Below are 27554 nucleotides of genomic sequence, written 5' to 3'. Positions count from 1 at the left end.
ATGAGAATTCAGTCACAGGCGTGTGGGAACCTGTGTTAGCCCTCTGGCCTGGCCTGACACGCTGTTCCCAGCCCTGCCTTCCCAGCTTGCCCACTTGGTGTAGGAGGTAGTCCAGCCCAGTGTATAATTCACTGTGTGCTGCTGCTGGTTTAAGTGAAGGGCTAATGTTTCAGGAGCAGCACAGAAAAGACCTGAATGAAGGGACAGAATGAATGAAGAGAGCCATTTTGATGGAATTGCCCCAGGGTATTAAATAAGCTGGGCAGCTGGGGACTGGAGGAAGCTTCTGTTGCTAAAGAAACTCTCCATAAGAGTGTCAGTCATCAGTTGCTTAGCAATCATTCATTTCTTACCTCCCACTTGTGTATAAATTTGCAGATTTACGCAGACCACCAGTGGGACCATTACAATGAACTGAGTTTATTGTGAAACACACAAAAAAGAACCCCCTCTCTATTTTATTTTATTATTTTTTTTGCTCACTTACAAGCAATGTAATGTTAACTCTCTGAATAGAACAAGGAATTCAAGAAATAAAAGTATACAGCAGCATAACCCCATATTATCACTTGAATTCAGACTGCCCACAAAAAAGAAAGACAGTTGTACCAAGTAAAATTGAGGCATTCTTGAAATAGAGGATTTAAAATGCTGGATTCTATCATTTCTGTAAAAGGTCATTCTAGTCCTTTGCTATTTTTACCATAGATAGAGACTCAGCAAGTTATTGGCTGGACGGATTTGGAAAGCTAGAAGCTGCTGCTTCTGAGGCAGGAAGATGATAATGCAGCACTTGACACTGAGTGAATGAAAGGTGTGGGAAAAGTTGAAGCCTTCAAAGATAACAGAGAGCAAGAGTGCGCTACTGAATTAGTCCCTGACTAAATTGCTAGCCGTAACTCTACCCAGGCCAATTCTCTTTGAAACTGCTTGTAATCTTGTGGCTTTGATTGAGAAATTCCCATTCCCAGCTCTAAACCTTCCTTAAGACATCTCAGCCCAACCCCCTTCTCCCAAATCAACTCTTCGGGGCCCCCACCCGCAAATTTGTATCAAGGCAGGTATATTTCCTAGCTGGACCACTGCTACCAGACACGCGGCTTCCATTCAGGGCTCTGCAACTGAACCTTAGGCTTACCTCAGGCAAGCAGTCAAAGGCATTTCAGACAAGAGCAGAAAACAAAAGAAACAGACAAAACCTGTCCTTACCCGCTTCTTAAAAAATTGGAAGGCTGAGCATTTCTTGACTGGGAATCCATTCATGTCTTTGTTTACCATCTTCCACAGTGGGGAGTTCACAGTTATAGATCCAGGGTGGCACCTGCCTGGTCAATGCATCTGGTTCTCGGTGTGCCTCCTGGAGATAGTTAACGAAGACCGAGCGTGATGGAGAATCTAGCAGGGCTCAGGTTTTCACTCACACATTCTGCAGCACTGGCTACTGCAGCAACCTCTCCGCACTCTCAGTTGTCACCGGCAGTGGCTCTTCTCTTTCCATCATTGCTCCGAAACGCAGGCATCACCGCTACAGGACCCCGGGATGCAGCGGATTCCGGGGAGAGGCTCCTGCTGCCGCGGAGCCGGAGAAGGGCACCCGCTGCGCGGCCCCAGCTACCTGGCCGCTCTGCGGCGGGTGCACTGGGCGAGTCGCTCTGCTCCAGGTGATGAGTTCTGGAGGCTGCTGGAGAGGAGAGCTCGTTTTGATTGTGCAAGTTCCAGTGGGAGCTGTAGTTAAGTAGCTGAGAGAAGGAGTAAGAAAGACCAGAAGCCAGAGGGAGGGAGGGAGAGCCGCGCCACAAAAGCAGAGGGAGAGAGAAAGCAATGCTGGAAGCAATTCACGAATATCTGAGCAGCGGATGGAGAGAAGGCACCAGCGCAGGAAGCGCTGAAAAGCAGTTGACTCCCCTTGGGAGGGTTACTTTAACAGCTTTTTTCTTTTCTTTTTGTTGTTAAGGCCATTTAAATCAAACTTTCATACAAAATGCAGAACGTTTTTATTTTATGCTCATTGAAATTCTGTTGATATGTATTCCTGGGGAAAAAAGGCTCTCAGTGGAAACGTAATCAAATTTATTCCTGATCTGTCCAAATGTGGAGAAAAATGAAATAAAGTACAAGTGTACATATAACAATTGATGATCTCTCATTATGTAGGACCTTTCTAGTGTCCTCTTCCTACTTGTCGTAATACAGTGGGCAACCGTGAACATAATTGTGTGTGTGTGTGTGTTTTCCACTAAAGGCGTCTGCTTAAAAAGAACGCAATGGGCATATATCCAAAGTGTTTTATGCAAAAACTACAAAGAGCATTACCCAAAAGTATTACTGAATCCATTTGACGGAGAGGAAGGACTCACAGTGAATAACCTATACCCCATCAAGGGAAAAACGATCCCCCCCACTATACTTTTTACTCGTTATTCTTTGCACATTACATTCATTTTAAAAAGCCATGTAATTTGTGTGTGGCTTATTTTTCCATTTTCACTTTTTCATGTTGATATTTTATGAGGATTTTAAACAGTTGATAGCTAAATAGAGCAAAGAAAATAATCTTGGCATCTGTCAACTGGGCACTACTACATCAGTGTGTGGCTTTCTGCCCATCACATGACCTCACACGCCCCTCAGACCGTGTCTCATCCATGAAAGGGAGGCAATCACTCATTCATTCACTCACTCCTTCACTTATCTAGTCATTCACTGGTTTGCCGTGTCATTCTACGTATCCATTAAATCAGATCCCAAAGCAGCAAGTGTCCCCAGGAGGTAGGGCCTTTTCAATGTCACCACGAAGGAATACAATGAATAAATAAAGGAAAGGCACAAAGTCTACTTGATAAAACAAATGGCCAGGTCATTAAAAACAATGTACCTAACACTGTTAACATATTTATATGACAGTCTATGGCAAGAGGAGAAACATACAGGTTAACTGGGGAAGAGATGCACTGATTTCATTGAATTGGAATATAAACCTTTATAGCTGGATCAGGTTTTCTTGGGAATAACCATGAACTCTTGTTAGCTAAATGCTTTGAGATTTCCAAAAGAAAATGCAGCACAACCAAATGACGGCATGATGATTGAGGAAAAATAAATTATTCATTTTAGAGAGATACGTTAAGCTGTCCGAGATGCCAGGGGTTATATTATTTAATCTCCAACATTGATAGCTTTTTGTGGTTCTTCTGAAGAGTTCATTAAAATTCTGGTAGTTCGAAGAGAATTTCTTTTCTTTTCTTTCTTTCTTTTTTTTTTTTGGCTGTGCCGGGCGGCTTGCAGGATCTCAGTTCCCTGACCAGGGGTTGAACAAGGGCCACAGCAGTGAAAGCCCAGAATCCTAACCACTAGGCCACTAGGGAACTCCCCAAAGAGAAATTTTTTTTTTTTTTTTTTTTTTTTTTGGCTGTATTGGGTCTTCGTTGCTGTGTGCAGGCTTTCTCTAGTTGTGGTGAGTGGGGGCTACTCTTCGTTGCGGTGCACGGGCTTCTCATTGTCATGGCTTCTCTTGTTGCGGAGCACGGGCTCTAGGCACGCAGCCTTCAGTAGTTGTGGCACATGGGCTCAGTAGTTGTGGCTTGCGGGCTGTAGAGCGCAGGCTCAGTAGTTGTGGCACACGGGCTTAGTTGCTCTGAGGCATGTGGGATCTTCCCGGACCAGGGCTCGAATCCGTGTCCCTTGTATTGGCAGGCAGATTCTTAACCACTGCGCCACCAGGGAAGCCCCCCCAAAGAGAAATTATTTTAAAAATATTATTGGATTTTCTTTTTAAAATTTTCTTTCTTTATTTATTTATTTTTGGCTGCATTGGGTCTTGGCTGCATTGGATCTTTGCTGCTGTGCACAGGCTTTCTCTAGTTGCAGTGAGCAGGGGCTACTCTTTGTTGTGGTGCACAGGTTTCTCATTGCAGTGGCCTCTCTTGTTGTGGAGCATGGGCTCTAGATGCACGGGCTTCAGTAGTTGTGGCACGCGGCCTCAGTAGCTGTGGTGCATGGGCTTAGTTGCTCTGGGGTATGTGGGATCTTCCCAGATCAGGGCTCGAACCCGTGTCCCCAGCATTGGCAGGTGGATTCTTAACCACTGTCCCACCAGGGAAGTCCCCAACACAGCTTTTTTATTAAAAAAACTCTCATGTTAAAAAGAATCTTTTGATCCTCTATTTGCATTTTGGTAGTATATATACTTTTCCTCCCAAGAAAAATGTTTAAACCGTGAGGCAAATAATAAAATAAAGTAAATAGGTAGGACCGACTACCAATATATAAATGATATGGAAAGAGGTTATGCCGATTTGGAAGATCTGGCTACTAACCTCCCTTCTCTAACTGTGTGACCTTGAACAAGTCCCTTCAACTCACTGAGCCTCAGTTTCCTCATCTGTAAAATAAAAATAACAAAATGCATCCCATCTACCTCATAAGGCAATTGTCAGTATCATTTTTTTTTTAATTTTATTGACGTATAGTTGATCTACAATGTTGTGTTAGTTTCAGGTTACAGCAAAGTGATTTAGCTACACATACATATATATATATACATATCTCTTTTCAGATTCTTTTCCATTATAGGTTATTACAAGATACTGAGTATAGTTCCCTGTGCTATACAGTAGGTTCTTGTTGGTTATCTATTTCATATATAGTGGTGTGTATATGTTAATCCCAAACTCCCAATTTATCCCTCCCCCCTTTTCTCCTTTGGTAACCATAAGTGCATTTTCTATGTCTGTGAGTCTGTTTCTGTTTTGTAAATAAATACATTTGTATCAATTTTTTTTAGATTTCACATATAAGTGATATCATATGATATTTGTCTTTCTCCTTCTTATTTCACTTAGTATGATAATCTCTAGGTCCATCCATATTGCTGCAAAAGTATCAAATTATATATAAAAGGGCCTTGTATAAGAGTATATAACTCTACTGTTTTGGTCTTACTAAAGCAAGAGACATATACTGCTGTAATACTTTTTAGAAAGTTTATCTTTCCATAGATTAAAGTGTTTTTGTATCATACACTTAGTTGTTAAATGGAACACAGATTCTTTTTTTTTTTCTTTAACAACCTGGAAAACCAAAAGTTGATAAACAACAGAAGATCTATCTAGTGACAAATGTCCCTAAGGAGAAAAGGATACAAATAGACCACATGATGAGAAATGTTTTACATTCCTCTTTGACCCAGATGACTTGATCATTTGCTTAAAACTCCAGCCACAATGGTAGTGATGTATGTATGAAATTAGGAATTAGGAAAGCCCACTGGGAATTATGGGTTGTTTTTGTACAGATGAAAGAATTTTTCTTTTAATTAGAATTCTTTGGTTTCACCAAATTAGATTTATTTTTATTTAATTCGTGCATATATCAAAGGAAAAATTACAAAAGAAGAGCCAAACCCTGCATATCAGTTCATGATATTTTTCTTTGAGAGAAAGGATTATGTACACACAAAGAATCAATACCAGAATGGATTCATGGAATTTTGCAGAAAAGATGCCGGTAGCTATGGATTGCTGTCCCTTTTGTAAATAAGAGACTAAGTAAGGATAAAGTGCTGCATCCTTACAGTTGGTTTCCATTCTCACTACATCCAAAAAACAGTCATGCAATTTATAGATATACAGCTTCCTTATAGAGACAGTATTTACCAACTATGTTCTTCTAATGGGCAAAAAAGTCAAAAAATATTTTCAATGTTAATTGATTTGGCACTACTTATTGAATGTCAAGTCATTATACTTATGAGAAAAAGAACAAACCAATAAAAAGAAAAACTGTATTTGTCTTGGTAAATCCTATCTGAAGATAATATTTAATTCACATTTAAGGCCTTTGACGTTTTTCCAGGGATATGGTTTTAGCCAGATCACCAAATAAACTTGACTTTTATTTATCTCTATTACCTGAAACATTTTTACATAGAATTACAACATTTAGTTCCTTAGTTCAAGAGAAGCGGTAGCAGCTGATTAAATATTCAAGCCACCTCCCTATATTTCTCTGTTACTTGCTTTTTACCTGGGCCTGCTCACCCACGCAGGCACACACACACATAGACCTCTCTTTCTTTGTGTTTTCTCTCATTATTTCGATATAATAAAATAGTATCAAACATATTTGTGACAGCCTTTTCTGACACGAAGGCATAAAGAAATCGGCTCTTTCTTGAGACGATGTGACAACATGTAGCCCAAGGGGACAAGTCAACTTGTTAGTAATTGCTCATTTGAATATTAGTGATAATTCATTCAACATAAACAGTGAAGTTTACAGCTCAGCCAGATTTCATGTTTATTTCTATTCCCTCGTTTAAATCATACAAAAGATTTAGGACCCGCAAAGATTGTTTATTTTAAAGAAAATATATTCCTTTGAACTCCCTTTAGACTTGACCATCTTTATTACAGTGATCTCTTTTCTCCTGAGTCAGGATAGTTTCAACATGTAGCAAGCAAGACTTTGTGTAAATCTCATTGATGGAGACCTGGAAAACATACAAATACACACTCCCGCTTGCACACACATGTGCATACTCAGTGGCAACGAATAGAGCAGGTCAGCAGAGCATCCTGCAAAGGTCATTATCATCTATGAATTAGATTGCCTTCTGAATGACTTTGAGAAATGAAATAGAAACTCTAGATGGTAATGGGTTTCGTAGCCTTTTTATAAGATGCAATTTTGGGCGTGGGGGATATTTTTAGCGACTTCTTTGTTTTTCTTTCAACATTCAACCTTTGAGATCAGGTTCAATAAAATTCCTAAAAATGAGGTCAGAAGTCATGTTATTGATTTGATTTGTTGAAAAGATGTTCATTAGCTACTTCTCTGTGTGGAGCACAAATGAACCATGGGGTGGAGGGTTACTCCTGTCAGCCATCCCATCATGCTCTGTACGTGATGCAGTAGGCTATTGGGACTGGTATTGATTGAGAAGACTCTAGAGGGAAATTAGTAGCCTGTACCAGAGTCCTGTTTTCTCTATTTTATAGGCAGGATCCTTGGCTTTATCTCTACGAGCCCCATGAAATGAAAAGCTGAGTCAATTTCTCAGATAATTCAAATCAGAAGGGAGAGTGAGCTGGGTGGATATAAGTCCAGCAGCAGGAGTGGCCCCAGCAGAGACAGAGAACCAGAAACCTCATATCCTAGCATTCTAGAAATTCCTGTGCCTTAGGGTGAATTGATCCCTGAATGTGATTGGCTTCAATTTGAAACTCTCTCAGAGTTTACCTGGGGTTTATTTGTTTTGTAAATTATGCTTATTTAAATTGAACACAATTTCATCTCATCTGGCTTATTTGGTTTTCAAGGGAAATCAGCCACCATGAATACAGTGTCAACTCAAAATTATTGGAGTGGCAATAATAAGCATTGAAACGAATGGGGTCTCCGCTCTAGTCAATATGGTTTAGTAGAATTAGCACGGCTTTGTGTAGATGGATTGGAATTCTCCCTCTGAAACTTACTAGTTATGTGACCCCAGGCAAGCTAAAAATAGAATACTACCTATCCAAGTGATTGTGAAAATTAAAGGAGATTTAATATACACACGTGTACATATATATATACCTATTTTTATATATATATATATATATATATATATATATATATATATATATATGACAGTTTTAAAACATGGTTTGCTAATTCTTCAGTTCTGCTCTCTCATTGACAAGTGAGCGGTTGGTGACCCCTTACTTGGAATCCGGGTGGGCTTGTGTCTGCTTCAACCAATATAATACAGTGGAAATGCTGTTCTGTGACTTCTGAGGTTAGGTCATAAAAGGCCAAGTTGCTTTACTTTGTTCACTGTAACTGCCTCACTTGGAGCCCTGAGCCACCATGTGAGAAGTTTGTGGCCCAAAGACCATAGTGGTGTGAAGAAGCCCAAACTGCATGAATAGGACAGCAGTAGGCTCTCTGGTTGACGGTCTCAACTGAGCCCAGCCTTCAAGTCATCCCAGCCCAGGAACCAGACACGTGAGTGGAAATTCTTCAGATAATTCCAGCCCTGAAGTATTTGAGTCATCTCAGCTGTTTGAGATTTTTCAGCTGAGGTCCCAGGCTTTGTGGAGCAGAGGTAGAATTTGTGAGCATACCAAAATGGTATTCATCCCTGACTATATACATCACAGATTTTAGGTGCGATGCTGGGTGCTAGGACATTTACATAGAATAGTATTTGATCACAGCCAGTATCTAGAATTGTAGAATGTAACATAGAGCTGCAAAGGACCCTAGTGATCTTTCAGTCAAACCCTTCATTCTATAGATGATGATATTGAGGCCCAGAGAGCGACTGACTTGCCCAAAGTTACATCCTAGTTAATGACTTTCCATTTTGAATCTAGCCAATCACAAGAATATATGAAACCTATACAAAAGAGAACAGAAAATATAGTAAAATGTATCCTTCAAGCAATAGGACAGCAAGTGTTTGTTGACAATTCAATCATTCCTTAAGCACAGGGTTCAGGACTAAGTGTCACTCACATTTCTTTAGGCTCTGACTCATTTTTTTCTAGACCCAGCCTTTGGCTACCAGTGCTTAATTTTATAAAGGCCTCTTTAATAAAATTTGCGTGAGGACTTGTAGCTCCTCCTTTTAGTGACTTTGCTTTTTCTTTCTTTCTTTCTTTTTCTTTACTGATTACAAACTCAGTCAAACAACCGCTCCCTATAAGTAACCTTCTTAATCAAAAGAGATAAACTCAGACAAACAGGATTCTGGTAAATGATTGAGAATTTAATTGAATTTGCATCATAACATTTTCATGAAACTTTCCCCAAGTTCCTAAAGTCAAGAGATCTATAAGAAGTTGAATAGGAGGTTTAGACTTTTTCAGATGGGATGGGAAAAATAATGTTTAGTTCAAAATATAATAACACATTCTGAAGAGAAGCTGGCTATTTTGGGAAGTTATGTGCAATCAGAAATCACTTGGACTGTGAAAGGTCATCTATTGTAAATGGGTAAACACATTTTAACGACTGTGTTTCTCATTTGATTTGGCCTTTCCTTCTACACTATCTTGTCACTGAAGTACAGACTTGACATTTGGACAGCAACTGTTGAACGAAGTGGGGAAAGACCAGTATGTTCTCCTAAAATTCTCACGTTTATTTATTTATATTTTAAAAATACTTATTCCTTATATAGCCTATCGTTTTATATTTCTATTTTTAATTTTTTTTTTTTTTTTTGCGGTACGCGGGCCTCTCACTGTTGTGGCCTCTCCCACTGCGGAGCACAGGCTCCGGACGCACAGGCTCAGCGGCCATGGCTCACGGGCCCAGCCGCTCCGCGGCATGTGGGATCTTCCCGGACCAGGGCACGAACCCGTGTCCCCTGCATCGGCAGGCAGACTCTCAACCACTGCGCCACCAGGGAAGCCCTATTTTTAATTTTTAATATAGGGTTTTACTAGAGAGTTCTGCCTTGATTCCCTTGTCAGCTTTGGCTGAGCAAATACCAATATTTAACTTTTCTGGAAGGGCTGAAAGTGTACTTTCAGTGGAATACTCTTATTTTTACCCAGTGTGTGCTACTTTTATAATAAAATAGACCGCTGAAAAGCTTTAAAAATGTAATATAAATTTATGTTTTATTGCCAGGCATTCTAGATAGTGCACAAACATGAAATCTTAAGGAAAATAAGACCTCTCTATTTTTAAGGGTCTATATGCTAAGCTGTATTTATTTAGTCTACTAGATACATATCACCACTGTTTGGGTGAGGAAGGAGATACAGTCTAAATAAAGGACAATGAGTTTCACCTCTTTATCTCAAGGATTCAATATGCATATTTAAATTAACAACAGAGGAATAATGAAACAATGGGTTATTGTACTGGAGGCAGTGGGGTCTAATGGCTAAGAGTAAGAATGCCCAGGTTTGAATGTATGTCTTCATCATTTCCCTGCTATGTGATTTGAGACACATGATTTAAGCCTTCCAAGCTCGTTTCTGATCTTTAAAGATGAGATAATAGTAGTATCTATCTCTTTGAGTTCTTAGAATACTTGAAAGATATACGTGAGTTGTTTAACAGGGTACTCGGTGTACTGTGGGAGATCAGTAAGGGTTGGCTACTGTTGCTATTGCTACCTGAAAACATTCACAGAGGCAGATCTCATTGAAAGCAGCGGCTACAAAAGAGCATTCAGAACACAGCAGGCAGGAAGCGTTTTGAGTGTTCTTTTGGGTGCTGGACAATACTTTCATAGGACAGTGGACCTAGTTATTAGAGGTGGTCTGAGGATATTAACCCAAAGCAATCACCTGCAAGTAAAGATTTTCTTTAAGTCTTATGTTTTAGCTTTTGAAAAATTCACACCAATTTTGTATTATAATTCCATAATATATGCTCCTAAGTGTTAATATAAGAATAATATGCCTCCTTCGCCTTGCACTGCAAGTCCTCAAGTACAATTTCTGTTCCTGGGGGCTGAGGCCTACTTTTTCTGTGACTCTGGCACTCTGTCCTTTATGCCAGATGGAGAAGCACAAGGGGCAGAGCAGAAAGAAGTCACATGTGGGCTGGAGGCAGGAGTTTAAATTGGACCAGGTTATCCACTTTATAAAAAGGGTGTTTAGTGAAATATTCCAGTAGTATTTACAATAGCAGGTACTAGGTTGTGAGTGCTTTTTTTTAAAAAAATTATTTATTATTTTTGACTGCATTGGGTCTTTGTTGCTGCGCACAGGCTTTCTCTAGTTGCAGTGTTGCGGAGCACAGGCTCTAGGCGTGCAGGCTTCAGTAGTTGCAGCACGCGGGCTTCAGTAGTTGTGTCTCATGGGCTCTAGAGCGCAGGCTCAGTAGTTGTGGCACACAGGCTTAGTTGCTCCACAGCGTGTGGGATCTTCCCAGACCAGGGCTCCAACCCGTGTCCCCTGAATTGGCAGGCGGATTCTTAACCACTGCACCACCAGGGAAGTCTCAAGAATAGAATTTTTAACTGAGTGGATGTAGGGCATGGAAGCATATTATGGTGGCTAAAAACAAAGACTCTGACGTCAGACTACTTGGGTATAGTTCTTCACTCTGCACTGTGTTCTGGCAATGTGACCTTGAGAAAGTTATTTAATTTCCGTCCCTTAGTTTCCTCAGCTAAAAATAGAGGTAAAAATACACGTATTTCACAGAGTTTTTATGAAGATTGAAATGAGTTAATACATGAATTTTGAAATATTTCCTGACTCACGAGCAGCTCTGTGCAATTATTTGTTTGTTGCTATGGGAAGTTCCTCATAACTACAGAGAAGTTATGAGTGTAAACATGGAAGGAGCCGGTGCTACAATCATGTTGGTCAATGAATTGATATTTCTGAGGTTTCTCCCACTGTTATAGACTAGGGGCCAGGTGGGCTAAGGAAATGAGTCAGACTGTCAGCAACTGAGGTGAATGGAGCCCCCTGAAAAGGACAGCTGCTACTCAGCCTCAGTGAATTATCGCCCATGGAAGTATCAGTCCAGTGATGCCAGATCTTCTGATGTGTTAGAGAAGCTGCCCAACCATATATTTATGAAAAATATTCTAATTTTTAAAACTCTTTATGAAACAAAAAATTATTTATAGGCTGAATCCAGCCTTTTGTGGCCTCTTCTAGTTTCTCTGTTGCCTCAGGGGATATATGAAAGCATTTTCTTTCAAGTTCCCCACCAAAAAGAGGTTGCTGGGCTCCAGGAAGACAATTTCCGAAAGGCTGTGGTTTTCTCAAGTCTGGGCGCTAGGAAGGCACAGGCTGAGTAGATATGCCACATAGTATAGCCTGGGATGGGGTGCTCCCTAGACCTAGAACGTTCCGTGTGCGTGTGTGTGTGTAGGGAGATGGTTCTTGAATGCCCCACAGATGGTGACATTTATTGCACTTTAAGTGTCAGGGAACAACTCATATTGGCTACCCATGTAAATGACTATCTTTAGTATCATTCAGACTCCTATTGTTTCATCCTCAGACATACTCTACAATATGGAAGAACCAAATGTAGCTAAAGGGATGACTTATTGATAACTGCCACCAAAAGTAACATTTGAGGCTGTAATTTCAACCAACATTCATTCTACAACTATTTCTTTGAGCGTCAACTACACACTACCCTAGTTACAGTCTTCTGTCTAGTTCTCCTTGTGAAAAGCAGTGCGACTACGTTGGGGTTCAGTGTGGGGCAGTGAAGACAAAGGGACTCATATGAATTTGGGGGCAGGAAACTTTGATCTCGTGTGTCCAGGGCTTTATCAAACGATCCAATCAGCAAAACCTCATTCGGAAAACTAAACAGTAAAACGGACCGTCATTTTATTACTATAGTTCAAGTAGAAAATAAAATGCACCATGAGGAGGTTGTCATACTTACCCTGTGTCTAAAAAGAAATCAGCCACCACACCAGGTTGAGAATTTAATACTACTTCCCTCAGCTTTAAAAAAAAAAATATTGAAATACAGCTGATTTACAATATTGTGTTAACTCCAGGGGTACAGCAAACTGATTCATATATATATATATATATGTATGTGTGTGTATATATATATATATATATAATACATGTATAATATATACATATATGTATGTATATATATTCTTTTTAAGATATTTTTCCGTTATAGGTTATTACAAGACATTGAGTATAGCTCCCTGTGCTACACACTAGGTCCTTGTTGTTTATCTATTTTAAATATGGTAGTATGTGTATGTTAGTCCCAAACTCCTAATTTATCCCCACCCTTTGGTAACCATAGGTTTGTTTTCTATGTCTGTGAGTCTATTTCTGTTTTGTAAATAAGTTCATTTGTATCATTTTTGTAGATTCCACATATAAGTGATATTTGTCTTTCTCTCTTACTTCACTTCCTTCAGCTTTTTCTTATTCCATGGAGTCCTATAACTCCATAAATTCAAATGTCCAGAAAAATCAGACTAAATAACATTTAATGATTGATAAAATTGACAACAGTTTTCCTATCCCAGTTTAAGTCTTTAATATGTTTTTTGAGGATATTTGACTCTTTCCTACCATAGCAAATTCAAGGGCTGTCTCTCCTCTGGTTTCTCCTAGCTCAGGAATTTAATTATTTATTTTTAAATAATATTAATTAATTAATTAATAATTAATTTCTAAATTAATTATTAACTTTCTAAATAAACACAGTGGTGACAGTAGACGGTGTGAGACTCAAGGACAGAAACCCTCTAGACTCAGCTAGCTACATCCAATTTGAGGATGCATGACTCACTTCTACTGGAAATGAATGGTACCATTCAAGGCAAACACACGCAGGAACAAAGGAAGAGGGCTAAATACCCGACTGCTCGCAACGGACACTACTACAGCGCAAACATACATCCTAGTACAGCCCTTCTTGTCTTCAATTAGTTTTTCCCTACACATAATCTCTTCAAGTCTTTTACATCTTGGAACTCAACCTGCATAATCCTCTGCTTTGTAATCTAATTGAGTGGAAATCCTTCTCCTTGGTAATGGAGAGCTTCAGAGCACAACCAAAAAGTGCAAGTGTCTTTAAAATTATGCAATATGATGTTTCCCTGGGGTGAGTATTAAGACTTTTAATGGGAAAATGACACTGACTCAGAAACTTAATCTTTTTCCATTTCTATTTTGCTCTTTCATATTGAGCCCATTCTCTTATGTCATACACAAATATTTTCTGCATGAATGTAGATCATGTAGACTATTTTTTGTAAGGATTAAATTAGTTCATACATGTAAAGGACCTAGAACAGCATCTGAAATGTAGTTAAAAGTTAAATCTTGGGGGCTTCCCTGGTGGCGCAGTGGTTGAGAGTCCGCCTGCCGATGCAGGGGACACGGGTTCGTGCCCCGGTCGGGAAGATCCCACATGCCACGGAGCGGCTGGGCCCATGAGCCATGGCCGCTGAGCCTGCGCGTCCGGAGCCTGTGCTCCGCAATGGGAGAGGCCACAACAGTGAGAGGCCAGCGTACTGCAAAAAAAAAAAAATAAAAAAAAAATACTGTTCTTTTAGGATTGCCTCAAATGATTATTTCTACATGGCTCTGCAGTGTAAGTGAAGAAATTACCATGTAGTGATATGATCAACAGAGGGTTTCAGGATTGAAAGGGTAGAGTTGGCTTGTACGATAGATAGTTTAACAACTGCCAACAAGCAGAAAGAGAAGAGCTGAGAGATCAGCTTGTCCTTTAGTTACTTATGGACCTGTATTCTCTGTGTTGGATACCAGCCAACTGAAAGGATTCATGGGTCCAATGATCATCCATCCATCCACCCAACCTATTCATTCATTCATCCATCCATCCATCCACCCACCCATCCATCTATCCAACTGAATGACTACTGCGTACTAGAAATTGATCTAAGAGAAGGGATTTTAGCAGTGGGGATAAAAGAAAAGTCCCTGGTGCTTATATTTTAGTGGGGGCAGATAGACAAGAAACAAAATAAGTAGGTATAAAATAAAGAAGATCATGGAGAAAAAGAAAATGGGATAGGGCCATAAGAAGTGCCAGGGTTGGTGGAGGGAAGGCTTACATTTAAAAAGAATAGAAGGGAAGTCCTCTTTGGGAAGGTGATTTCGAGTGAAGGCCTAAAGGAGCCCACGGAGTGAGCCCTGTGGTCAACAAAGGGAAGTGTGGCAGCAGGAGAACCAGCAAGGGCAAGGCCCTGAGCAAGTTTATGGTACAGGAAGGCTACTGTGGGGCAGCAAACTGAAGCTCCCAGAATTCCAATGACTCAAAATTTCAATAGATTTATAACAGCAATCTGTTATAAGCCTTTGGTCAAGGTAAATTTCCATCTACCCTATGTTTAAAATTATCTACTACCAGAGACACTTAAGCTAAATATTGACCTAATTTTTAAATACAGTATGTTCTTTGGAAATAGAGTACTAAGTCGTTCCAGCAGGACTGGCAGTTTCTCTAATACTGGTACCTAGGAAGTGGTGGTGATGGCAGTCAGTGACTACAATTCGTGATTGCCTACTGCCAAAACAAAAATGGTCGTGACCTGACCTCATTCTAATATAAATCCTTAACTACCAGAGTAACGAGGAAACTATTTTCAGTGTCACGCCCCCTTCCCTGATGTCCCCTTTTAGATTTCCATAGTTTAGCAACCTTTCATGGAGGTCAGCACTCAGCATGCTTTGGCTTGGCGCTATTAATCAATGTGATGTTAATCCAGGAAGAATAGCTATTACACTAGGGCAAGTGGTAGGAACCAACACTGTTGTTTCATGGATAAAGGTGACACTTTCGATTGCAAGGTTTATTCGTCCCTTAATGCACTCCTCCCCACCTCCCACAGCTCTCATGAAACCAATAGCTCATTTTTACAGGGGCTACCTTTAAACTGTATTCTCATCCATAATCCTGCTACTACAGTGCAATAATAGGCCTTCAGACTAATTGGACGTTTGCAATCTTCAGATATCTAGAGGCTACATATAGTAGGTACTTCACAGAAAGAGACGATAAATCTTCATCTGAAGTTGAATTCCTAGTGCTAGAAGGGAATTCAGTTTGAAGGCTTTTATTGGTGGAGTTAAATTGCAAACACATTTGTCTTTTCATAATTTTCATCTCTACTTTTGAGCAAAGTAGGCTAGAAACCAGGGCAAAACTCAGTCATCCTTACTGTGAGTCAATTTTGGACTCTACCAGAACTTCCAGCTTGTATTATACTTAAATTATCCATGAGCGATCTTTTAATTTACTTCTCACGGTGCCTGGAATGTTTACGAAGAAACTGTGTTATGTAAATTACACATCAGGCTCCTCCAGTTCTTTTCCTACCTGTCTCCTTTTTCCCAGAAATGAAGCCTTTCTCTGGGTGTGTGTGTGCGTGTACATGTGTATGTGTGTTAGCAGGTGGGTAGAGCTCTGAATCGGAAGACAGGAAGTGGTCTTCTTCTCTACCCCACTGCATGGTTACCAGTGCATTTCTCCATCCTTTGCCTAATCTCTGTCTCAATTTCCTCATCAGTAAGATGAGGGTACCTTTTGCTTAAAAGGACTTTTGTGGGGATAAAATGAGCTGATATATGTGAAAAACGTAGAAGTTGCAAGTGTTATCACAGTTTTAATACATCGGTTACCCCTCCCCCTCTCTGTCCCAGGCGTTAGGCCAACACTGCTACTCATCCAGCTTCGGAAAACTTATTTCAAAAATTATTTCAGTTATTCCACCTGTGAGAGGAAGGTAGGGCTTATGCAAGTATGCAGCACGTTATCTGACAGCAGCTCAATAAAAAGCAGTACTGTGGTTTGCAGGGGACGTGGGGAGCGTGTCAAAGGTCTCAACAAGCCCGAACCCTACAAACCCAACCTCGCGAGACCTCAGGCTGTGCTAAAAGCCCGGGCCAGGGCAGCGAGGTGGCGGTCTCCCATCCCCGGGGCCTGTGCATCCGTGCAGGCGGCCCTGCCCTTTCCTGGCCGGGCGTGGACAGCTGCCTGGTGCTTAGGGCAGGCGCCGGGGAGGTGCTGGATGGAGTAAAGGCTTCTAGGATAACCCCTCCCTCGGAAATGAATTCCAATGCCTCACTGCAGATTTAATTCATCTTAACAAAGGACTACTTCTGTTCAGCTTGATTAAAAGAGAAAACAGACGTCTTAGGAATTATCAGCAGAGAGTCACATTTCCCACACATTCGCGCGTGTGAGAAACCTGAGGAACAGTGGGTGATTCTTTGCAGTTCAGTGTCCAGAAGGTTGTCCCTTCCCCCAAGGGTTTCACACCAGGGCTGCTGTCTGCCATCAAGGCACTCAACATGAGAGACCTGTAGACGTCACAGGAACTTGCTTTTTTGAGGGGGGGTTTGGTTTGGTTTGAAGCCAAGATGTTTACTTTTGCCAATCTGTGCAAATTATTGAATAGTATTTAAACTGCACATGGCAAAAACATTTTTATTAAAATTTGGAAGTCAATTATCTCAGTTTATTTAAAGTGTGCCTACTGTTGATCAGACGAGGGCTACATTACACACACACAAAATCCCACTGAATATGACGTTGATCCTGTCCTCAAAAAGCTTATGAAGTGGTTGGGGGTGGAGCTGGTGGGTCACAGCAAACCAATATGCAAACGTGCTGGAAGAAAACTCCGGGGACAGGGGAAGCCAGAGAGTGGAGCTTCCAATCTGGAAGCCCTGGGGCTTGCGTGGCGTCTCAGAGGATGAATAGGAGTGGCAAGTAGGCAGGGAGGAGAGGGAGGAGTCTGCAGTGGAACCTAGACTCTAGTGGAACTGTTAGCAGGGCCAACAGCACAGACATGTGAAACAACATTGTGCCCGGAAATAAACGCACAAGGCAAGTGTGAGGCAGGATGCAGAGGAAGACGAGCCTGGAGAGGAGGGAGGCAAAGTTGGGTCCCAGGAGGCCTCTAGACATGCTAGGAATTTGGACTCTACTCAGGACACATGGCGGTTGGAAAAGGTTGGGAGTGGCTCTTTGTATTCGGTCCCATCCCTGGAGGATCTAGGGATTTTTGAGATAACACCCATCAGGCCACCAAGCGTCAAGGAATGTCAGAAAGACCTGAACCTAGGAAGGCTGCATTGACCTCAACAGCTGATGAACGTAGTGTCTTCTGCTTCCAGACATTGCTCAAGTACAATGCTTGCTACTAAACTTTCCGTTTTTTTTTTTTTATACAGCAGGTTCTTATTAGTCATCCATTTTATACACATCAGTGTATACATGTCAATCCCAATCGCCCAATTCATCACACACACCCCACCCCCTGCTGCTTTCCCCACTTGATGTCCATATGTTTGTTCTCTACATCTGTGTCTCTATTTCTGCCCTGCAAACTGGTTCATCTGTACCATTTTTCTAGGTTCCACATATATGCATTAATATACGATATTTCTTTTTCTCTTTCTGACTTACTTCACTCTGTATGACAGTCTCTAGATTCATCCACGTCTCTACAAATGACCTAATTTCGTTCCTTTTTATGGCTGAATAATATTCCATTGTATATATTACCACATCTTCTTTATCCATTCATCTGTCGATGTACATTTAGGTTGCTTCCTTGACCTGGCTATTGTAAATAGCGCTGCAATGAATATTGGGGTGCGTGTGTCTTTTTGAATTATGTTTTTCTCTGGGTATATGCCCAGTAGTGGGATTGCTGTGTCATATGGTAATTCTATTTTTAGTTTTTTAAGGAACCTCCATACTGTTCTCCATAGTGGTTGTCTCAATTTACATTCCCACCAACAGTGCAAGAGGGTCCCCTTTTCTCCACACCCTCGCCAGCATTTGTTGTTTGTAGATTTTCTGATGATGCCCATTCTAACTGGTGTGAGATGATACCTCATTGTAGTTTTGATTTGCATTTCTCTAATAATTTGTGATGTTGAGCAGCTTTTCATGTGCTTCTTGGCCATCTGTATGTCTGCTTTGGAGAAATGTCTATTTAGGTCTTCTGCCCATTTTTTAAATTTTAAAAAATTTTTAATTTTATATTGAACTATAGTTGATTTATAATGTTGTGTTAGTTTCAGATGTATAACAAAGTGATTTCGTTTTACATATTCATATATTTACCTTTCTCAGATTCTTTTCCCATATAGGTTATTACAGAGTATTGAGTATAGTTTCCTGTGCTATACAGTAGGTCCTTGTTGATTATCTATTTTATATACAGTAGCGTGTATATGTTAATCTCAACCTTCTAATTTATCCCTCCCCTCCACTACTAAATTTTCTTTTCCGACTTTCAACTCCACTTTTTTTATAAGTACTGGGCTGGATGATTTTAACACAGTGCTTTTCAGCTTCTAAAATTTTCATGTTAAAAATGATGACAGCCTTCACCAGGATAAAAAGATAAAGCTGCTCTCATCTGAGTATACGGAACTCCACCCCATACACCCCCTTCTTCCAAGTACAATACAAGGGCTGAGGGAAAAGTCGTATCTTGGGTGCAAACCATTCGAGAGAGCACCATGGTTCTGGTTGGGAAACTTTGCTTTGACTTCTATTCCCAAATCCTCTTATTCATCAACTCTAATGTTTAGTAAACAAGGGTGCATTTTATCCAACTGTTATTTATCGAGTACCTACTATGTGCAGTTATTGGACTGGGTATCAGGGATGCTGTGGGGAGCCAGATAAATTGGGTTTCTGACTGAAAGGAGCTTAAAGGCCAGTAATGACGGTGGTTGGAGAAGGAGGTGGGCTTGGAGAAGAAAATAGGAATTACCGTAAAGCATGCCAGACGTGACGACGGGAACACTATATCTGGTAGCATGTAAGAGCCCAATCCTAGACAGGGCGTCAGAAAAGGCTTCCCTGCAGGAAGTGACATTTCAGCTGAGAGCTGTGTACGAGTGAGCCAAACAAACAGAAGGAAGAAGAGTGTTCCAGGCAGAGGGACAGCATGAGTAAGAGTCCCAAAGGCAAGTGGGAAATGTGTCACTTGCAAGAATTCAAAGAAATTCTCTGTGCTGGAGAGGAGCATGGGGGAGGGGTACACTTAGAGATGAGGGGAGGGGGGCAGGAAGGAGACTAGCGCTGGTCTGGGAGGGCTTTGACAGCCAAATGAAGCAGCCCTTTGCTTGCTGCTGTGACCAAGTAGGACTTCAAATTCCTTTCCTTATTTTACTTTTGCGGCCAGGGACTCTCAGAGAGTTTAAATGGCTTTCCTAAAATCAAATGACTGTGTATTGACAAGGCCACTGTATCTTCTTTGGGTTCCCCCGGAATCAGACCTTGACACAGGATTTCATTATTCGGAGGATAAGTGGAGGAGACACCAGCAAGGAACTGGGAAGGGGAACAAGAAGAGCAGGCTGCTGATAAAAGGCACGTTAGCACGCCCGGGTACCAACTGGGCAACTGGGCCTTAATCCCTGGGGGAAACTCAACACAGGCCTTGGAGCTCCTGCACCTGAGGGAGATGGGAGCAGGACACCCCAATTCTGTCAGTTTGGGGTCAGAAGCCATAGTGGGGGTGGGAGGAGATGTTCATTCTCTGGCGCTTCCAGTCTATTGTAGGGGTGGGCAAAGTGGGTTTTGGGGTCCAAAGAACACTTTCAGGCAAAGGAACACAATGGGGAGATGTAGGCATTTGGAAACTGGTCAGCACGTGTCAGAGTTTCAAGGGCGAGGATGTGGGCCCAGCACTATAACATCCGATGCATAGTTCCAGGGCCCCTGGCATCTGCACCCCAATTCTGAGCCCTCACACCACGCCACAGAAGCTGGATTTCACTCGAATTGCCCTTGACTGGCGGGTGAAAGATGCGTAGCTGGCAGCCGATAACACCAATAAAGCCGTAGAACACTCTGGCAGTCTGTGCTGAGGCCTCAGCAACTCTCAGACCCTAGGCCTACATCTCCTTAATCACAGCACAGATGTCCCATAATTCTCTTCACTCTGCAGTATTGATACTGAAGGAAAACATGCCGTTTTGAGTGGTCTATTAACGGAAAGTGTCAAGCTTAACTAGGGAAATAAATGAGACTCCACAAAATGAGAAATTAGTGAGGCATGGGTTACTGAACAAGGTCACGAATTTCACTTTCAACAGCTGGATTTGCTAAGGTAAAATCATCAGGCTTGGGATTTTAGGGGCAATCTGACTCAGAGAATTTTTCCCAAGACGAATGGGTCCTAAGATTGGGGAAACTGCTATTTAATGACTTTGGTCGTAGGCTAAAATTCACAGTAGTCTATCTTAATAACAATTTTTCTTAGTGAGAGGCTATGAGACAAAAGGCAGGACAGGTTTTGTCCTTCCTTTCCTTCCTGGCTCTGCCCTCACCCAGCATTTAGAGTGGGGCACTGTGGATTTAAATATCAACAGTGTGGTTCAAGTGTTGAAGGATTTCATAGTCTAGAAGGAGGCAGACACACAGATGAGGGGCACGCTCACCAATAAGCTATGGGCGTGGGACAGCCCATCAGCCTTTCTGAATCTCAGTTTCATCTGGAAGGGCCTTGATGGATGGTATCAGTGGTTCTCAACCTTGGCTCTCCTTCAGAAGCACTTTGGGGAGCTTTGAAAGAAAACCCATGCCCTGGCTGACCCCAGTCCCAGAGATTCTAACTGACTCTGGGGAGGGCCCCAGCAATGGTATTTTTATAAAAGCTCTCAAGGTGATTCTAGTGTGTAGCCAAGGTTGGGAACCACCAGATAACTTTCAAGTTTTGGGTAAATGTAGAACTCCTGCTTCTTCTGAAGAGAGTTTGCTGTCTGTGTAATTCAGCAGAAACCAGTAAGTATAGCTGGAAATCACATTCCCTGGTAAAAACATAACATAGAGGGAAGTAGCGCTCTGTGTTAGGTGACCACATGTTGGCCAGTACTTGGCCCCTGAGTGGTTAGTTTACCTCAACAGGGTGCATAAACACTCATTCCAGAAAAAACAGGTGCTACATTTTTTTTCCTCAGAAGAAACACTCATCATGCCAACAACTAATTATCATACCAAGAAAACAAAAACTGTGAGGAAGCACAGAGGCAGGTTGGCAGCACCTGAGTTGTACAAACCGCGACTCACTCTTGTTCTATGTTGAAGCATCTTTGTAGCATCTCTCCGAGAAGGACTTGGTCATTGCTTTGCAAAGGAGAGAAGGCTGTGGTCCTGAAAGGAAAGGGAGTTCTCCAATCTCCTGCATCCTCTGGTTGGCTTCAGACCACATGTCCAGTGAACTTTCCACAGTGGGAATAGAGAACCCTTGGCTTCCACATCCTTGTTCTGGCTTGTTCACTACACTAACAATCTCTTCTATTACCGTATAAGGCAATTAAAGGATGAGCTTAGAAGCTGGCATCTTTCCTTTAAAGTAAAAGCCAGAAGCTTACTTTTTTGCTTTCTCTTTTGCTAGTGACAGTTTCCTGTAAAAACAAATTTCTTATTAGTGATGACGTAAGAGACTCTGGAGCAATCTCGGCTCACGGTTAGCTTGGAGCCTTCCCCATGCTCTTCTGAAAGCTTGTCTGTGATATATGGTTAACAAAACCTCTCCCCTAAGAGCGCCAACCAACATAATGACCTCACCTTGGATGAGTCTGTAATTCTCTGAAGGGACTGATTCTTCCAGAGCATGTTGAGGGGATGAGTTGGCAGCAGGTATAAGTTGCTTGTACTTTTCCTTGCTGGCAGTGAAGCCAGCATTGCTCCATCTAATGCAATGTCTACAAAAAGCCACAGGAACTCCATTCATTCATTCATGAATTCATTCATTTGCCAGGTACATTTACTATTTCATCTTCTACAGCAGGTCTTAGTTACGAGAACTTTGAAATGTGTACTGATGACTGGGATCATGGGGTTGAATTAGTCAGTTGATTGCAAAGGAACCCTCAACTGAAAAGACAGAGATTCATCTCAGCCCAGTGAAGATTTGAGTGGGTTAAAACTCGGAGTGACATAACGCCTCAAAACTAACTTCGTAATGTACAGTATGGGCAGGTAACAAAGGCATTAAAAAATGGGATTCGAGTTTTTCCAGTTAGGTACACTTTTCCATTTAAATCGTATTATTGTTTTATTTGAAAAGCAATGTGTGCTCTTAAGGAAAATATAAAAAAAATGCAGAAATAAGAATTTAGAAGTCACTATATTCTCACTCCAAATAATGAGTATTACAGTTTATTATATTTTCTTCTGGTCTTTTTTTTTTTCTTTATGTATCAATAGCTTTTTGGTAACATACATATGTGTACATATGTATATACATGTGGTAACATATATATGTGTGAATATATAATATTTAGGGGGCAAGTAAACGTTTATGGGACTTCAGTATTTTATCTTTACATTGATGATAATAATAGTACCTATCTCATAGTGGTAAATATTAAACAAGTTAATACAGAAGAGCAGCTAGAATATGCCTTTTGCATACTTGGCATTTTATAAAGACCAGCTATTATTATTTTACTACTATTATGTAACTGTGCATCCTGCTTTTTTTTTTTTTTTTTTTTTTACGGTGTGCAGGCCTCTCACTGCCGTGGCCTCTCCCGTTGCGGAGAACAGGCTCCAGATGCGCAGGCTCAGCGGCCATGGCTCACGGGCCCAGCCGCTCTGCGGCATGTGGGATCCTTCCGGACCGGGGCATGAACCCTTGTCCCCTGCATCGGCAGGCGGACTCTCAACCACTGCGCCACCAGGGAAGCCCCATCCTGCTTTTTTTACTCAGCCTATTATGTGTATTTTCCCATGTTAGGATATACTTATCACAAAATGTCTTTTGTAATGGATGTATAATATTCTGTTGAGTCAAATTATTCTTTATTTTGCAAAGTGACATGTATCCATATTTCATTCCATAAAACTGGGAGAAAGATTTTTTTTTTTCAGGCTAAATATACTAACCAAAATATCATGAAATATAACTCAAGTCTTTTTGAATGGGTTTCATAATCCCTAGTTAAATTTGAATTGGGGATAAATAACAAGACATTTTTTTTAGTGTGTGTCCCAAACATTGCATGGAATGTATTTATACTGAAATATTATTTGTTGTTTATCTGAAATTCAAATTTAACTGGGCCATTTGCATTTCTATTTGTTAAGTCTGGCAACCCTATGAATGAGATGAGAAAAAGGGAGAGGATCTGTCTACCCTGCCTAACTGACACTAATTTTTTTCAAAAAAGAAAGTAGTTTTAATTTCTTATGAACAATCTATTACTTGGTAACAGCTAAGCAGAAAACAGAAGTGATAAAGAAATAATAAAGAGAGAAGAAAAGATAAGAAAAATGGGCACAAGATAGTCTCAAAAAGGTAATCATATTGAAGTAATCATATTGCACCTAACCAAGGTTATTTCAAATGTATAAAACAAAGGAAGGTATTTATGAGTAGCTATTAGTTTGGTGTTTTGAAAGCACTGCAGGAAATTCATTCTGGTTTTGTAAATGATCATCGGTACTGTGTGTTTTACATGTCTGTTCTGGGCTTTCAGCTTTTCAGATAGAATATGATTATGTGGCAGCTCAGACCTGAAAAGACTCTTGGGAAATTCTGCTAAGGATTTAACCAATGGCAAAACCATATGCCGACAGTTTCAGGAGCAATGGTACTCATGGTTAAGGAACGGAGACTCTCTCCCTAGGCTCCAGCTGCAGAAGCCTTTCCTAACCATTTGTAGGTGAGTGGGGTTCTGAGAGCAGTTTCCCATAGGTCTTTACACAAGAAGGCATTATGAGCTCTCTAAGGTCTGGAAGAACCAAAGGATCGTTTGTGAGTAATCTGCTGATATTCAGTGGCTCTTCCAGAATTTGTATACTGGGGGCTTCTTAGAGCTGCAGATGTTTAGAAAGCGGGGCTCAGAGCCTTGTCTTGAAGCTGCCCTTTCAGAGCAAGCCCAGCGTCTTTACTTAGATGGCATGTTTATTTGGGGTCGCTGAAGGAGCAGGTGACAAAGGGATGGTGATCGCAGTCTAAATCCTCGCCACCCTCACACACACTCCATGTCATTGGTACTGATGTCATTAGCAATTGGCACGAGGTTTGAAGGATTAGAAGAAAAAGAAGGCTAGTGCTCTTTATTCTAGGAAGATTAACACTGGGGAGAAACATTTCTAACCAGACTGTATAAATGACATGCTGTTGCCATAGTTTCTCTCATTTTGTTCTCACCCGGAAACATCCATCCAAATGCAAGTCTGACCACGTCTCTTCTGAAGACCTCTTCCTGGCAGCTCACTGGCTGTTAGTTCAAGGCTGGGCATGAGAGTGGGTGTGATACAGGTGGCTCTGGCCTGCTGATGACCTCCAGCAGGATCTGCTCCCATCATGTTTGCCTCCTATGACCTCCCCCATCTAACTCACCAATAACCCTTCTTTGAGTTTTATAGGAAGAGATACTACTTCATGCTTTCATCTGCACCTGTTGTTTTCTTTGCTTCCAAGAAAGGCCTGCCCCACTTCTTCCTCCACTTTCTCTTCTACAGTTTGCCTGGTCACCTCTATTTCTCCTTCAGAACAAGCTCAAATGTCAGTTTCTGCAGGGCCCTCTCTTTAAGACTCCTTGCACCTCCAGGATTAAAAGCTCTCTCCTTTTTCTATTTCTGCACCCTTCTCACACTTTATACTGTATTAGATTGTTTGTTCAATTTGTTTATATGTCCTCTTTCATTCATAAGCTTGATGAGAACAGCATCCAGCTTTTTATTAGTCTCTATTAGTCTCAGCAACTAGACAGAGTCTGGTACATCATAAACAATCATTATTTGTTGTATGAATGAATCCTAGATTTTAGGTTTAGCAATTATTCAATATTCAGTAAATGTCAATTTATTCAATTAAAATAAATTATTCAATAAATTTAAAAAAACCTGAACTCCTCGGCTGCACTGTAGGATAAACTTTGTAAATAACGGTGCTCTTTCTCGGTCCATAGCTTTGAGATCCAAAGCAGGACCGTGGACAATCATTTTAGCTCCTGGCTGAGTCTTCAATCCTATAATTATTTATGATTCTATCTTTCAAATTTCCATGATATTCCTAATGTAAACTTCTCCGAAATCTCAATCAGGCAAAGGAAGCAAACGCATTGAAGTCTGATTTAAACTTTTTTGGTCTCTTGGGGCTTCTGGTCAGATTAAGAAAGAAGTTACAGGACAGGCAGATTTAGTAGAGTACAAGTTTTCTACAGACAGTGGTTAAGACAACACAGTCAGTGATAAAACAGAAACAAGAAAATCCTAGGTCAGAGGACGCTGTAGAGAGTGGCTGCCATCAACGTAAGTCCAGCTAATTCTCTGATTCATGTCTGCATTTGAAGTGAAGTGTTACAGTCATCTCTCCTTCTTGATCTCATGCATAAATAAATCTTTCCTTGGAAACAGAGAAGTAGATTTCTTGTCAGTAACCCCTCAGAGACTTCACTGAACTGGGAGTGATTCATTCCAGGTGGTGTCAAGTCTCTTTGTTTGATTAATGTCTCATTGAAGTTGTACAAGTGACTAACAGATGGGAAAGTTTTCTGGAGAAAGTAAGTTGGTTGCTTGTAAGTTTCTTGAGTCTGTTCGAAGAATCTCTGAGATCTGCTCTTGCTGGGTTTTTTATTTTGATCACATATTGTTCATTCAAAAATGGTTTAAAAGCACCCTAGGGCTTCCCTGGTGGCGCAGTGGTTGAGAGTCCGCTTGCCGATGCAGGGGACACGGGTTCGTGCCCCGGTCTGGGAGGATCCCACGTGCCGCGGAGCGGCTGGGCCCGTGAGCCATGGCCGCTGAGCCTGCGCGTCCGGAGCCCGTGCTCCGCAACGGGAGAGGCCACAACAGTGAGAGGCCCGCGTACCACAAAAAAAAAAAAAAAAAAAAGTACCCGGAAAGTTTAGATTTGCTCTTCTCCTGCACGTTTTAAACTAGAGGACTTCTGCCTTTAAACCAATTCTGCAGATCAAGAGAGTTTATTAAAATTAAGCAGTAGCCTCTGAACGTGTGACTATTTTATGAGCGTTAAATGGAGTCAACGGAGTTTGCAGTACTTAGAACATGGCTCCTGGATTAAGAAACCTTGAGAATAGGGGTCCTTTTTACTGCTATTGATATTTTCTTACTGCTCCCTCACCCCATTATTCAGTTCTGCCCCAAGGCTCTGTTTTGGGTTAATCACACCCTCGTTGACCTCATCTGGAATAGCATTTCTTAGTGTGAGCCTGGTATTTACTTCCCTTAAAAAAACTGACAAAATATATTTTCCTTCTCTCTTTAAGGACCCCACAGGAGCCCTCCCAAAAAAAGGGAGGGGGAGGGGAACTCTGAGTCATCACTGTTAAGAGTAGCCCATTTGTGTACACATAGGCACACACATTTGAATCCATGAGTTCATACAGATACCTCTGTTTCTGATGCAACACTGTACGGTGTATTCTACCTAACTTTCCCCTTTCCTGATTTGTAACTCCTTTTTCCAACACTGAGAAACCTTTCTTTCATTATCCACAATAGATTTACTTTTTGTTCAATCCTAACATACAGATAGTTTCAGAATTGCTAACCCACACCCATGAGAGATGCAGTGTACTTGAATATATTTGTGTACAGTTTGTATTATCTATAGAGCCCGTTAGTATATAAACACGATACTATTTCCCAGAGTTACTCAGGTTAATTCTTTTCTTCCCCACCCCCTTCAGTGTGGTTTTGTTTATTTGTTTGCACTACACTGAGTTTCACTTGTTAATGTTTGGATTCCATTTTGCCCCTCCTCCTCCATCACCAGGTTTACAGTGTTAGTTATAGTAGGATTGGGATTAAATCAGCCACACATCACAGTTGCTTTGTAACCTCTTCTCTTTGCCATTTCCCTTGCCCCTATTTCCTGGTGTCATTTTCATGAGAGTGTTTAATTAAAAGATAAACTGGTTTTAAGGCTCCTCCCTAATCCTTTTAATTTGGGAGGAGATTGAGATGAATAGTTAAAGGGCTTTTAAGTAAGTAGTGGGTGGGTGAAAGAACGGTGGCCAGGAGCGAGAGTAATTTATAAAATAGATAATAGAGATTTCACTAGAATTGAGGGTCAGCGATATGCATATTGATTTAACAATAATACAGTGAAGAAG

General features: G+C 41.1%; 1 protein-coding gene across 1 annotated transcript in view; it reads right to left on the bottom strand.

Annotated features, from left to right (window-relative positions):
- Window positions 1–1899, bottom strand: part of SGK1 (serum/glucocorticoid regulated kinase 1) — a 111868-nt gene extending 109969 nt beyond the window's left edge. The window contains exon 1 of the mRNA XM_004263802.3: window positions 1210–1899. Within this exon, the coding sequence (XP_004263850.1) occupies window positions 1210–1278 (69 nt within the window). The 5' untranslated portion in view covers window positions 1279–1899. The remainder of the gene's footprint in view (window positions 1–1209) is intronic.
- Between the last annotated feature and the right edge of the window lie 25655 nt (window positions 1900–27554).

This window comes from Orcinus orca, chromosome 12, assembly GCF_937001465.1.
Source record: "Orcinus orca chromosome 12, mOrcOrc1.1, whole genome shotgun sequence".
Classification (NCBI taxonomy): domain Eukaryota; kingdom Metazoa; phylum Chordata; class Mammalia; order Artiodactyla; family Delphinidae; genus Orcinus; species Orcinus orca.
Note: the sequence above shows the minus strand (reverse complement) of the source record. Positions and strands in the feature narration are given on the sequence as shown.